The 13793-nt window shown below is 40.9% G+C and overlaps 1 protein-coding gene and 1 long non-coding RNA gene across 6 annotated transcripts in view; one reads left to right on the forward strand and one right to left on the reverse strand.

Moving 5' to 3' along the window:
* Positions 1 to 13793, forward strand: part of LOC119185602 (uncharacterized) — a 53529-nt gene that overhangs the window by 4655 nt on the left and 35081 nt on the right. For 4 of the 5 annotated variants that reach the window (XM_075876767.1, XM_037434570.2, XM_075876768.1 and 1 more), the window contains exons 2-4: positions 2466 to 2520; positions 5596 to 5648; positions 6881 to 6954. Coding sequence is in view for 2 of the 5 variants with exons in the window: in XM_037434567.2 (XP_037290464.1) it covers positions 6916 to 6954 (39 nt within the window). In the remaining 3 variants the exon portion in view is untranslated. Of the gene's footprint in view, positions 1 to 1969; positions 2047 to 2465; positions 2521 to 5595; positions 5649 to 6880; positions 6955 to 13793 lie in introns of those variants that run through there. The other variant, XM_037434569.2, reaches the window with a different exon arrangement.
* The window catches only part of LOC142775399 (uncharacterized), a 44616-nt gene continuing 39248 nt past the window's right edge, over positions 8426 to 13793 (reverse strand). Inside the window, exon 2 of the long non-coding RNA XR_012886768.1 lies at positions 8426 to 10193. This is a non-coding gene — a long non-coding RNA (uncharacterized LOC142775399). The remainder of the gene's footprint in view (positions 10194 to 13793) is intronic.

Here is a 13793-nt window from a genome sequence, read left to right on the forward strand (position 1 = left end):
TACTTTAATAATTTATTTTGAATTGCAGGCCGCACGCTGCGCTATAATATTTGGCTCGCGTGTTGTCAGGGGCCTCTACTACCGATTGGAAGAGTTTTCTGACCATGCTAAAAAGCTGTTGCAGGGCCCCTTTTATTACCAGCGGTTATCCTGCCTACGTACTACATGCCCAGGCCATGTCTCTTTCATTTCATCTTGATTTCAACTATTATATCCTTCCACCATTTTCCACACCTACCATCCTTCCACACCTACCATTTTCCTTTCCATTGCTCGCTGCGTCGCCCTCAATTTAAGCTGAACCCTCTTTGTAAGTCTCTAGGTCTCTGCTCCGTAGCTAAGTACCGGTAAGGTGCAGCTGTTATTTACCTTTCTCTTGAGAGATAGTGGCAATCTACCTGTCAAGATTTCAGAGCGCTTGTCAAATGTGCTCCACCTTATTCTTATAGTTACTTCAATCTCGGGGGTTTCACTTAGTGGTTATTACCTGTCCTAAGTAGACAGTCTTTTACAACTTCTAGTGCATTATTACCTATCTCGAAGCACTGTTCTCTTCCGAGGTTGTTGTACATTACTTTCGTTTTCTGCAGATTAATTCTAAGACCTAGCTTCCTGCTCTCCTTGTCTAATTCAGTAATCATGAGTTGCAATTCGTCTCCTGAGTTACTCAGCAATTCAATGTCATCTGCAAAGCGCAGGTTACTGAGGTACTCTGGCTAATCTCCATTAACTCTTATTCCTAACCCTTCCCATTCTATGCCTCTGAAAACCTCCTGTGCGCACGGGGTAAATAGCATTGGGGAAGTTGTATCCCCTTGTCTTACACACTTTTTGATTGGTATCCTGTCCCTTTCTTTATGGAGCACTATGGTGGCGGTTGCATGATCCTCTATAGATTTCTTCCAGGATGTTTATATATGCTTTGCTGACGCCCTGATTTTGCAGTGCCTGCATGACTGCTGATATTTCTACTAAATCAAATGCTTTCTTTTAATCTATGGAGGCTATGTATACTGGTTGGCTGTATTCTGAGCATTTCTCCTTTACCTGATTGATAGTATGAATGTGGTCGATTCTTGAGTAGCCTATTTGAAATCCTGCTTGTTCCTTTGGTTGATTGAATTCTAATGTCTTAATTCTGTTAGCAATTACTTTTGTAAATAGCTTGTATCAACGGAGAGCAAGCTGGTTGGCCTGTAATTCTTCTAGTCCTTGTCATCTCTTTTCTTCTGTATTGATAATACATAAGAAACATAATCATGAAATAGCAATTTTTTTTTAAGAATCGGCCTCCAGGTTTTAGTCATATTAGAGATTGGTTTCGACATGCTAGTATTTTGGTGTCAAATGTTCAGACATGACCTATATATGAGGCCCACAAATGGCAACGTGTGGTGACAGTTTGCACAAGCTCATCCTCCCTCCCTCCCCCGCTCCAAATTTCTTCATGGTGTGGCCCTTGCGGCATTAAATTGTGTGACTGCGACCTGCTGACTGAGTTGAGTTTGAGACCCTTGATCTAATCAATCGTTCAATCCAGATGAATGAGCTGGATATTACTTCATTGTAATATTCATGAAGAATCATTTAATATGGTAATAGATATTTTTTCATATACACTTGTGAGCAAGGCTATACAAACCGTGGGAGTATGCGCTCAAATTGCCATCGGCACCGTCCAGTGGTGAGCTGGCTGCTATTACGAGTGTTGTTCACGCTGCATATGCCAGCGCAATGCCCTGAACATACCAAGCTCTCAACAGCGGACTGCTCACTGCTAGACGATGCAGATGGCAGTTCGGCATGCATTTCCGTGATCTGCATACTTTTGCTAATAGGTGTACATGCGTACGTTTAGAGAAGCCCGTCCTCCATTTTCCATAATGTAGCTTATCTACAGAGTGATAGCTTTATTTTACAACCTCGTGCATTCAAACCTCACTGCAGTCTCTGCAAATTTATTTTCTAGTTTAAGCATGGCATTTGGCATTTAGCCTTAAGCCAACTGCTTCCATTCCTTCAGGGTCTGTCGGGCCTTGGCTCATGGTAAGCATGTCCTTTATGGTTGTTAGACATCTAAACAAAGAGCTTTGTTAGTTACAGGTTTTAACAAATCTTTTATTACAATTTGCCCTTGCCAAGCACATTCCGGTCTACTTTCCCCATGCTTGAGGGCTATAACTTACCTGTCTATTACATGAGGAGAACCTTTTTCGCATGGAAATTTTTATTAGGTTTTCATGACTAGGCTTTGAAATTGTTGCATCACACTTTCTCATAGTATTTTTCTTTTTCAATGGCTATGTGCAGTAGAAAATATTGGCCTTTTCTTGTGCAATTTTCTTTTGAATAAGTGCTACAAGGTTTAGTAGGGTAATGGACACAAGCTTGCTTGAAGTAACTTATTTGCTGCAGCTTTGGGTCACACTTTCATTTGATGAATACTGTCTTTCTTTTCTCTTTAGGAAAGTCTCAACAACGCAGTTAGAATAAACGAAGAAGTGCAGCATTTCTAATCAGGTGAGGCCACAAATTCTAAGAAGTGCGTGTTTTGGAACCCATAATGTTCCTTTCCTTTTTCTCTAATGTTAGGTTATTGGCGTGCTCATCTGTTGGTCAGGACAATACAAATAAAGGAGATAGAGGGTGCCACTTTCTTATCACTTTGTGCAGCACATGGTTTGATTACAAAGTCATTGTCTGTTAATGCTGTGAACTGAACTTGGCCGTGGAGGTATGCAATGATTTATGCAATTTTATTTTAGAATTTGTTAGCATTATTGGACAGCATAGAGGGCCAAGAACTTTAATGGGCACATGGTAATGTATCAGAAACAAAGGGTCGGACTACCGTTCATTAATTCAATTTGTTTTCTCTTCATAACTTCCATCTGCGTGCAGGTGTGGCTGTTCATTGGCGATATGTTTGAGAGCACTGGTGATGCCGCACACTTAGACATATGGTACCTTTTCAAATTGCACACTTTCTTGAAAGCCCAGAAAAATTGAAACAGCAGTTATTAATCACAAATAGAAATTACTTGAACACTAATTTTAATAGGCCATACACTTACTACATTGAAGATTTTATATTTAAAAAAATAGTTTAGAAGTTTGTTAATTGTTAACTGTCTGAACTCATTTTAAAAGTGCATTACGCTGCTCAAGAAAACAGTTTGCAATACCAAGTTCATTGCTAAAGCTTGGCCTGGGCTAATTGAAAGACCATGGATAAACACGCAGGATGACAATATATGTAAGAGCATTGTATTCATCAGTTTAATTATTCTAAAGCATTCAAATTATGCAGTGATAGCCATATTGGTTGCATCTATCACCTTATCCTGTGAACAATGACTTCTAAGGAAATTTTATTTGCAACTTTGTAACGTGGTATCTCCAGACATTTCCACTTTGACATAGACAGGCCCTCCAACCAAAATGCAGTATGAGGCACCTTCTGTTCATTCCTTATATCTGCACTTCTTTCTCTACAGTGCCTGCTAGACTCCCCCCCCCCCCCCCAATATTTTTTTTTATTGCCGCGCTCCCAATAATCACTGCTTTTACATTTTCTTCAATACCAAAATGCACAGGATTTTGAAAATAAGCACTTCCATACCTGAAGTCTAGGTATAATTCATGGGTTGGCAAAAAAGTAGTGGTGCCTTTTCTTTCTCTTCAAAAGATCTTAGTCTGCTCTGCTTGAGTGCTTGCAATATGGCGGTCTTTAAATTTTTGAAATCGGCGTTGTGTACAGGCTTGGCAGTTTTTCTTTTTGCAGTGTACATTCACCAGTTTCTGCCTAATGTCTAAACTTCAGCAGCAAGCATTCAATAAAGGTGTTAAGAGTTTATTTATGCTAGAGAGCCAGCTCAGAGGTATACGAAATGGACACTAAAAAGGAAAATGGTTTTTTTTGCCGATTAATTACTCTTGCAATTTATGTATCACCACAACAAAAGAAAATGGGTGTGTGTAAATGCCAGCTTAAAATTTCCACGCTAACGCCATGGCATCGTCGATATTGACGGCGTCAATTAGGTCACATGTAGTTTTTTATCAATAAAAATGAAGTACTGTCCTTTGAGGGGAGCATATAATAATAATAACTGGAGTTCTACAGGCTAAAACTATGGCATGATTATGACACAGAACGTAGTGAAGGACTGTGGATATTTTGACCATGTGGCATTCTTTTACGTGCACTGACATCGGACAGAAGATGAGCCTACGTCATTTCGACTCGCTTGAAATACGACCGCTGCAGCCAGGATTGAAGTCACAACCTTCAAGTGAGCCGAGCATCATTACGGCTACGCCACTGCGGTGGACTCTGAAGGGGCCATAGATTCTGCATACAAAGTTTTGATTTATTTTGTGGAGCCAGTGCCTCCAAAATATGAACACACTTTTGAGCCGGTGACATCATGTGCAAAGTTCTTGGTGGAAAATTTTAAATATGAAACTTTGACCTTGTTTTTATTCTCTATGATTGATCCTATAATAATTAAATGATGACACTAGAGTTTTCAAAATGCAATTAATTATTTTAACCATTTCATTGTTTGGCTTCAGTTTTCTTCTAAGATAAAGACTACCAAAAGCACTTCGAGTGCCTATCTGGAACTAAAAATTTGTGAATTTTACCAGAAGCACCTGGATTGCTCTTATGTAATATAAATACGTTGTGAAACTTTTGTGCTACGGCTCCCAAATCATAACATGTAAATAACTTGCAGCACCTCACCCTGTAGTCTGTAACCGTGTGGTTAGTAATACCAGCCCACTTGGCAATCTGGATTACCAAGTAAGCTGGTAATATAAATGTTAATAATAATGATATATGGGATTTTACGGGCCAAAACCACGATATGACTGACATCGCACAATACACAGGCCTTTAGCATGTCGCCTCCATCAAAATGCAGCTGCGACAGCCGGGATCGAACCCATAAGCTTCAGGTCAGCATCTGAGCATCATTACTACACCACCGCAGTGAACGATAATCTAGATGTTAGGAGAGGAGCATTCTTCATGTGTAAGAATTTCTGTCATTCCAAATTTGAAACATTTATTACCTTTAGTAATGGCCTGAAAAGTGGGTGTAAAGTAAGCAAGACATGCTATATTTAAGGTTAATAGTATACAATAGTGCAAGGTCACTCAAGGGCCAGAAAGATGATGTTTCGGCAAGTCCGTGCCCTGCCTATCATAACTATGTTAGGTAAACAGCCACACAACAGGTTGAAATCTACAATTATTCTCGATTTGTTTCTTGATTTTCAAACGTTGTATCTGTATTAGAATCCATTTTCTCAGCTTAGTGTTTGCGTGTTGATTCACATTCTGGCTTGCTGTTGTTGTGTTGAAATGAATTTGTGTAGTGGTGTAACGTGAAGCGATTCTATAGGGCAATCTGAAACGATTCAACAAGACCCATCCATGAAACTGTCAAGGTTGCAGAGGGGCTACTTTCCAATATTTAAAGGATTCTGTTGTGTATACATGGGATATACGACGCATCACAAATCTAACATTTGATTAATGTATTCTGTGGTTTCTACAGGCAGCACATCTCTTTTTATTTGCAGATTGCTCACATCCATCGATGTTGATCGGCCTACAGTACTGCGTCCAATGACTTGTGAGTATCTCTAACTTACCACCACCTAAAACTATGAAAAATTGTCTAGTATTGTGGTGTCTTTTTGCACTGTAAATGTAAGCTCTGCAACTAGGGTCATTAGCTTCTTCTGGTAACATACTAGCGTTAAAATTACGATTGTCTGTTGGCACCTCTCTTGGGTAGACAAACTGTCAATCACCTGTGGCACACACCCACACAATTGTGTGCGTACCCACACAAGTGTGTGCGTATCCTACTCATGAACTCGGACCGAAGCATTAATACTGAAGAGCACTAAAAAAAAGTATGACACTGGACAGGGGCTAACAATTGTATTTTCGTCACAACTACTAGGTTTAAATAGATATATTCATGTGGCCTGTGCATGGCTAATATCGTATCGGAAGCAGCAAAAAATGAAATATAATGCAGAAAATAAGTATGCTATAACACATGCAGAATAACAAGGCGCAAACCACAACTGCGCATGTCAAAACGAGCCCTGCAGATACTATTCAAATACAGAAGCATGCAAAGGTATCGAAGCCTCACCTATACATAAAGCAACATTCTTTCCGATTAAAAACGCTCTAAAGCAAGCAGAGTGAAATGTGTTTGCTTTTGTTCTATATCCTAGTGCTTCCAAAAATCGGTTTGTACCCACATGCATAAACGTGCGTCACCATATGCTCATACTTGTCCTTTTTCTTTTTTTACGCTTGGTGCGTGCTCCCTAAGTCAGTCATTTATGCATCTATCAGACTGGCTGATGTACATTTTCCCACAGAGCTTGAAAATGAAGTAAACAACTCCAACAGAGCATTCCAGAGAAGGGTTTGCATGTCTGGTGCTGCATCTTCATTTGCTTTCAACGCAGACTCGAGGGCTAAGTTTTTGCAGCTTATAAGGGCAGGAAAAACCAAAGGCATTTTATGCTCATTTGCCACCTTCTTGAGATGCGCGACAGGGTGTGCCCGTATGGCATGACCACTGGTCTTCCAGTCAAACTTCGAGCCCTTACCCTTACCCTTTCTGCTTCGTGTTTGACTCTTTCATTAGTAAACGGCAACGCCGATGTTTGCGACTGGGACCCTCTCCTTCTTTTGTATTTTGCAATGTTTTTTGTGTGTTTAATTTTGATGTGAAAAAAGGGGAAGAAATAATTTAGAGAACAAATTTGGTTATTATCCAAAGAGTTTGCACCTGCCTTAGCTTGTGCCACAATTTGGTTTTTCTGCTTACTTTTTCAGACCTTATACGCCATTCAGCATAATCTGCCTTGCCAATGGATGCTGCTGACGAGTCTAACATGACGTGCCATCAGGTTTGTTTTTTCATTTTTTTCTTTCATCTTTTGCCAACTAAGTGAAAGTTACAACGAAAGAAGAAAAACAAAAAAAGGAGGAAAAAGCAGTCCCGTGGTTTCAACATGCAACAATTGTAATTGAAGCACTTCATGCTGTCACTCAAACTTCATGATAACAGTGTTTTGTGTTACATGAAAATTAGTTCGTTATATCCAAAGGTTCGTTATAAGGTATATTCCTAGCACTGTCTAGAGTACTCTTCATTTACTTCGTTATATTTTGGTTTGTTATATAGTTTATTTGAATGCAGTAGCTATTCCTACAAATTGGAAAAAGAGAAATGTATAAGTTTTCTTATTTGGCTTTTATTAAAGAAAAGAAAAGTGAATACAACTTTTACTTATTTCAGTTATTGATGTATTTTGTGTGCGTACAATTATGTACATCATTGATTGATATAACCCCCCCCCCCCCCCCAACACGCCTCGAGTGCTAAGAGTATTTCTTGAATAAAGAATAAAAATGCTATGGGTGAAAAAATGTGTTGCAAGGTCATGGCCTAGAGCATTAAACAACTGTGTGTCTAATGCAGGTTCTTTGTTTGGAATGTGTCATTGAGGCCTTACGTCATAGTACCAGAGTGAGAACACAGCATTTAGTACACACAGGAAGGGAGAAGGTGGGGAGCAAGTAGTTGCCATTTAATGAAAAACAGTCTGCAGAAAAGCATTTGTATGTATGTTCATGGGAGACAATATGTATGCAACAGTATACAACAAGGGCAATGTGGAACATGGTTTAGTCACTGCTGCATGGTTGAACAGGTGAGCTTATGAGTAAAACAAAACGATGGCAGTTGGTGTGAGCATGAAGTGGCGGCAGCTGTAGTATAGTTATTTCAAGTTAGGCACATACAAGCAGGTTCAGCATTGTAAGAATTAAAGATGGAGTTCTAGAAGGACAGGTTGACCAGTAGAGACTCCTGCAAACGCAGAGCTGCAGCTCGATGGCCAACTTATGCTCACATGCCACTTTTTAGGGGACCACAGGCTTTTTGGTGAAAGTAAAGCACCAAAGCTTTCATTTGTAGGAAGGCACTAACAAGTCCTTGCTTTAGGTCTGAAAGTGGACAGCAAATATTTAGTACTAGTCTGGTGGCCTTTTATCATCAGGCCTTCCCCTAGTATGGTTCAGCCCAGGCAGGGGCATCCGCAGACGTAGGCATTTGGTGTGTAGCGACACCACAACCCGAGCTAACGGGGGGGGGGGGGGGTGCGACTCCTTCTCACTCCTAGCCGTAAGTGGATTTGCCGTGTCCGGGAAAAAGGGAATTCTGGGGGTTGAGTTGACGCCGGGTGATTGGACCTTTAACTCTTTCCTTACCACACGGAAAGTGGCTGATTTTCGCATGTTTTAGCTAGGAATTTTCTGTACCATTTCTGCCGAGCTTACGGTGTTATGCAATACACTGAAATAAAGGCGAATGAATGTACTTTCCAATGCTCTTTATTTCATAGCAATCAAAAAACTTACTTGCCTCAAGAAAATTCCTATATAAAAATACAAAATTTTACAAAACTTTTTTTGAGGACGAAGCAACACTTCTAACAAACATTTTTTTAGGGAAATTCTGAAATATTCAAAATGTTCAATAGTCACTGGGCAGCATTACTTAGAGGAATTGTTAAATTCAATAGAGTTGTCCTCAAGTTTCAAAAAATTGCATCATGCATAGCGAAATAGTGAAGTTCTAGGTTGGTCGTACCCAAGATTTTTTTTTGAAAAAAAAAAAACACTTACAGCAAAATACTGGATACCAAAATGCAAATATTAAATGGGCGGTTTGAAAGGTACATTAAAAAAAATGGCAGTTCTAAATATGTAACAAAAATTGACAAACACAAATAATTAACTAAGTTCACAACAAAGGTAATATTGATAGACATATCTTCTGAGTAAAAAAATTGTGGGAAAGTATCAGGGGTGCAAAATATGCCAAACAGTGGAATGGAATAACAGTGAAAAAAAAAACGAAAGCTTAAGCTAAAGAACTTTTTGAGCTACGAATTGTTCATTCAGACAGATCAGTGTGCCAAGCACCAAAACCATTTCTCACTGTGAAGCACTCATGGATGTTGCATGTGCGAAAGAAAACGTTCGTCTTGTGTTGAATTTTGTTCTCTTGGTAGCACTTTTACAATTGCGCTGTATGTCCAATCTTTCGGGCTTGTGCTGTACACTTGCGGGTGGCCGAAACTGGGGAACTTACTCTCAACTAACAGCCATCTCGTGAAATTTCTTCGTCGGAGCTGAACTTCGATGCCGCCACATCATTGCCCAAGTCTTCACTGCTCAAGAAGTCCAAAAGATTGTTCGTCCAAGTGTTGGCATCGAGCGAAATAGCCGCTACCAGCTCGCACCTCCGGGCATCCAGTGCCTCCGAGGAGGCAATGAATACGTCGGTACCTTTGGTGCCGAAAAAGTGGCGTGGCTCCTTGGAGCGCACCAAGAAAACAAAAAGTAGATAACAGGGCCAGGTGACGGCTCTGTTGCTCAAACTCATACTCCCCGCATAAACAGCGACTCGCTTTTCGTACACACTGCACTACTTTACATTCACCATGAACACTCAAATTACACAATGAACTGTTTCGAAATGAGAGCGCACTACTTAGACACGGACAGAAAGACAGGGACAAGTGCGTGTCTAAGTAGTGCGCTCTCATTTCCAAACAATCATGCATCACCAACTCGCCCAATCAACCACACTGACAAATATACAATGAAACGTCAGGGGCCTTCACAGAAGCCTTGACAATGTCCAAGAACTTTTACACGAACACTCACCAAAAGTGCTGTGTGTACAAGAACACACTTAAATCCAAAACACACAACTTTCTATGTAAGTACGCTATTTTCCGAAAGGACTGGATGATACCGTGACATCATCCGGAGGTTTTGCCATAATAGTGAATCAAGTTTCAACTCCAAACATCCTTTGAGGCAGTGGCTGTTCGAGCTGTGCTTTTTGACAAACTGATCACAATTTGTACTCTTTACCTACAAAAACTACACCTACAAAAACCTACAAAATCGCCTACAAAAACATGCCTTCCAGTCCTTAATGGATGAACTTCCGGAGCCTTATGTTCTCCTTGGAGACTTGAATGCGCATAGCAGGCTACGGGATGACTCTCGTTGTGACGCCCGCGGTCGACTGATCGAACAGTTTCTTCTCTCTTCCAGCGTGTGTCTCCTGAATCGAAAAGAACCAACCTATTATAACCTCGCTAGTAATACCTATTTCTCCATAGACCTAAGCATAGTATCTCCATTGCTTGTGCCTCTCCATCACTGGGAAGTCATCACTAATCGCCATGGAAGTGACCATTTTCCCGTAGTTTTGAGCACATCTACATCAACTGAATGCCCGCCACAGGCTTCCAAATGGCTCATAAGCAAAGCCGACTGAGAACAGTTTTATACCATCACTCGTTTAAGTTGGCGCGACATATGTACTTTAAGTATTGATGCTCCTTTCAACTACTTCGCAGCGTTTTTGATTGATGCTGTAACAAAATGCATCCCACAAACAAATGGGCACCCTGGAAAACGACGTGTGCTATAGTGGAACTCTGAATGCCGAAACGCGCGTAAACAGCATAACAGCACATGGAGATTGCTTCGGAACTCACCGACAGCCGAAAATTTTGACAGCTTTAAGAAAATAAAGTCTCAAGGCAGGAGAACGCGTCGGCAGGCCAGAAGAGAAAGCTGGCCAAAGCTTCTATCAGGGATCAATTCATATACACAGGAGGCTAAAGTCTGAAACATGGTTGGTAGGGTAGCAGTAAGACAAGTAAACACATTCCCACTCGTGAAAACACAGGGTGACACCTCGGAAGATCAGGCAAACTTCCTCGGCACACACTTCCAGCTCGTCACACTATACTGATGCTTTCCAAAAATACAGAGCAAGAATCGAAAAGCAGAAACTTGAATACAAATGTACCGTATATGAGGGATACAACCAAGCTTTCAGCTTAGCTGAGCTCCAAAGATCATTAAACTTCTGCAGTAATTCTGCCCTAGGATCTGACCGTGTGGTGTATGAAATGTTGAAAAAACCTACCAATCGAAACGCAAAAAACCTTACTTTGATTGTACCATGCTATCTGGTTGTCTGGTGCTATCCTTATTTCCTGGAAAGAGGCAATAGGCTATTGTTATTCCCATTTTGAAACAGGGCAGGGACCTTTCTTGAGTTTCAAGTTGTAGGCCTATTGCCATTACAAGCTGCCTGTGCAAACTTTTCGAGAAAACGATAAACTGCCGACTTGCATATTTCTTTGAAACAAACAATTTGCTTGACCAATTCTAGTGCGGGTTTTGAGAGGGTAGATCCACCACAGACCACCTTGTTCGTATCGAGGCACAGATCAAAGATGCTTTCATCCACAAGCAACACTTGCTTTCTGTGTTTCTCAATACGGAAAAGGTATATGATACAACACGGCGCTGGGGAATATTAAGAGACCTGTGCCATCTTGGCGTGCATGGCAGAATGTTTACCATAATCGAAATTTACTTGTCAGATCGGACATTTCGTGTTCAAGCGGGCAGCGTTTTTTCCCAAACATTTGTCTTATAAACAAACATGCCGCAAGGTAGTGTACTTAATTGCACACTCTTTATTACTAAAGTGAATTCTTTGCACTTGTCCATTCCTCATAGTATGTTTTGCTGCACATATGTCGATGACATCCAGCTTAGTTTGAACAAAGTCTCCAGTTGGGCAGAAGAAAACGTGTTCTGGCTGAATGCATAAAAAAGCACGTGTGTTTTGTTCTCCAGGAAGAGAGGTATTTATTCCGAACCTGATATTCAACTGCATGGGCAACGTCTTGCTGTTAATACTGAACATAAATTCTTAGGCGAGTACAGGACACTAAGCTAACCTTCACACCACGCATCAAGTATTTAAAAAAGAAGTGCATAAAATCCATGAATGTTCTAAAAGTGTTGTTACGCACTACATGGGGAAGTGACAAGAAGTGTCTGATGAACTTGTATAAAAGCCTCATACGTACTTGCCTAGACTATGGGGCAATAACATATCAGTCTGCGACACCTACTGCCCTTAAAATGCTTGGTCCTGTTTATCATCTAGACATTCGCCTCTCTACAAGTGCTTTTCGCACTAGCCCTGTGGAAAGCCTGTACGTGGAATCGAACGAATGGTCACTCCATCTACAGAAATGTTACATCATACATGTTTTTTAAATATTATCTTAAAGTGAACTCAGACAAAGAACACCCTTCACATTCTACAATTAATGGCATTTCAAGTTCAGCTGCGTTTGAAAACCAGCCTTCTATGAGACAGCCCTATTCACTCCGTGTGAGCGGCCTAGCGAAGGAAACCGGTGTGCCACTTGAAAAATGTTTGATGGCTCTTGCAGTATGCCTGCCACCGTGGCAGTGGCAAGCGATCGACTGCGACAAGTCTTGGAGGTTACAAAGAAAGCGCCTATTGCACATATTCAGACACACTTCCTGGAACTACAACATAAATACACATGTCCCGAGCCCTATACCTCCATACCTAGATGCCTCCAAGTCTAACTTTTCCGTGTCGTATGGAGCAGTCGGCCCATCCTTTTCGGAAGCCGACGTACTGCACTCTGATTTAAGCACTTTTACTGGCGAAGCTTATGCGATACTTGCAAACGTTAAACACATTAAACAAATAAAACTACAGAAAGCCATATCATACAAAGATTCCCCAAGTGTAGTAAAAGCTCTGAAAGCTCTTAAAAAGCACAAAAACCCTGTTCTTGTCTCACTTTACTCACTTTTATTTAAAATCTACTCATCCAAACAGCATGTTGTAGTCTGCTGGGTGCCAGGACACCGCGAAATACAAGTAAACATTCTGATGGACCAGCTAGCTGGATCCACCAACAAAACTACTACCAATCTATCAATACCGATTCCTCCGCTCGTACTGAAACCTTTTCTAAAACGAAAGCTCTGGGGTTATTGGCAGAGCACATGGGACACACACGCAGGTAATGTGTTATCAAAGGTATTATGTTATCAGAGTTAGCTATGTTATCAGAGGTATTATGTTATCAAGCTGCAATTTGGTCCATTGGCCGCCAGTATCAAAATCCCGCCACACAGAATTAGGGGTAATACTTACCAGGTTAAGAACAGGACATACACACAGAACACATTCATTTCGTTTGTCTGGTGGCAATCCACCTTTTTGTGACAGATGTGGAGAAGCACTCACCGTACTTCACATTTTAATCCAATGTAAATTAATTAGACACGCTGAGAAGACAATACTTTCTATTACCCTACCGACGACAAGTACACTTCATCGTGCAATGTTAGTCGATAGGGAACCACTTTTCACATAAATTGTTGTTGGCTTTTTTGGGAGACGTCCGTACCTTTCACATTATATACAGTCGTGTCACGATAATTCAAACTCGAAGGGGCCCCAAAATTTGTTCGAGTTAAAAGAACTTGGAAAAATGAACGCTAAATGAACGGAGGGGTCACCATGCAGTGGCGCATGTGCGTTGAGCTAACACACGAGAGGGAAGCTTCAGAAGACTTACATTTATTTACAAATCACATGACATCCGTCATTATTTGAAGTAATCGGTGATGCGTGTCTGCACACATTTGCCTTGCAGCGAATCAATCAATTTCGCACACAGCTTGCAAAGCATTTTAACTTTGGCTTCAGCATTCTGCTGACAGGAGAAGTAGCGCACGCCTACGTCCAGTGACAACACTCTCTAAAGACGACGTTAACGACTGCGTCTTCGCTGTCGCTACC

This window comes from Rhipicephalus microplus, chromosome X (genome assembly GCF_043290135.1).
Source record: "Rhipicephalus microplus isolate Deutch F79 chromosome X, USDA_Rmic, whole genome shotgun sequence".
NCBI classification, from domain to species: domain Eukaryota; kingdom Metazoa; phylum Arthropoda; class Arachnida; order Ixodida; family Ixodidae; genus Rhipicephalus; species Rhipicephalus microplus.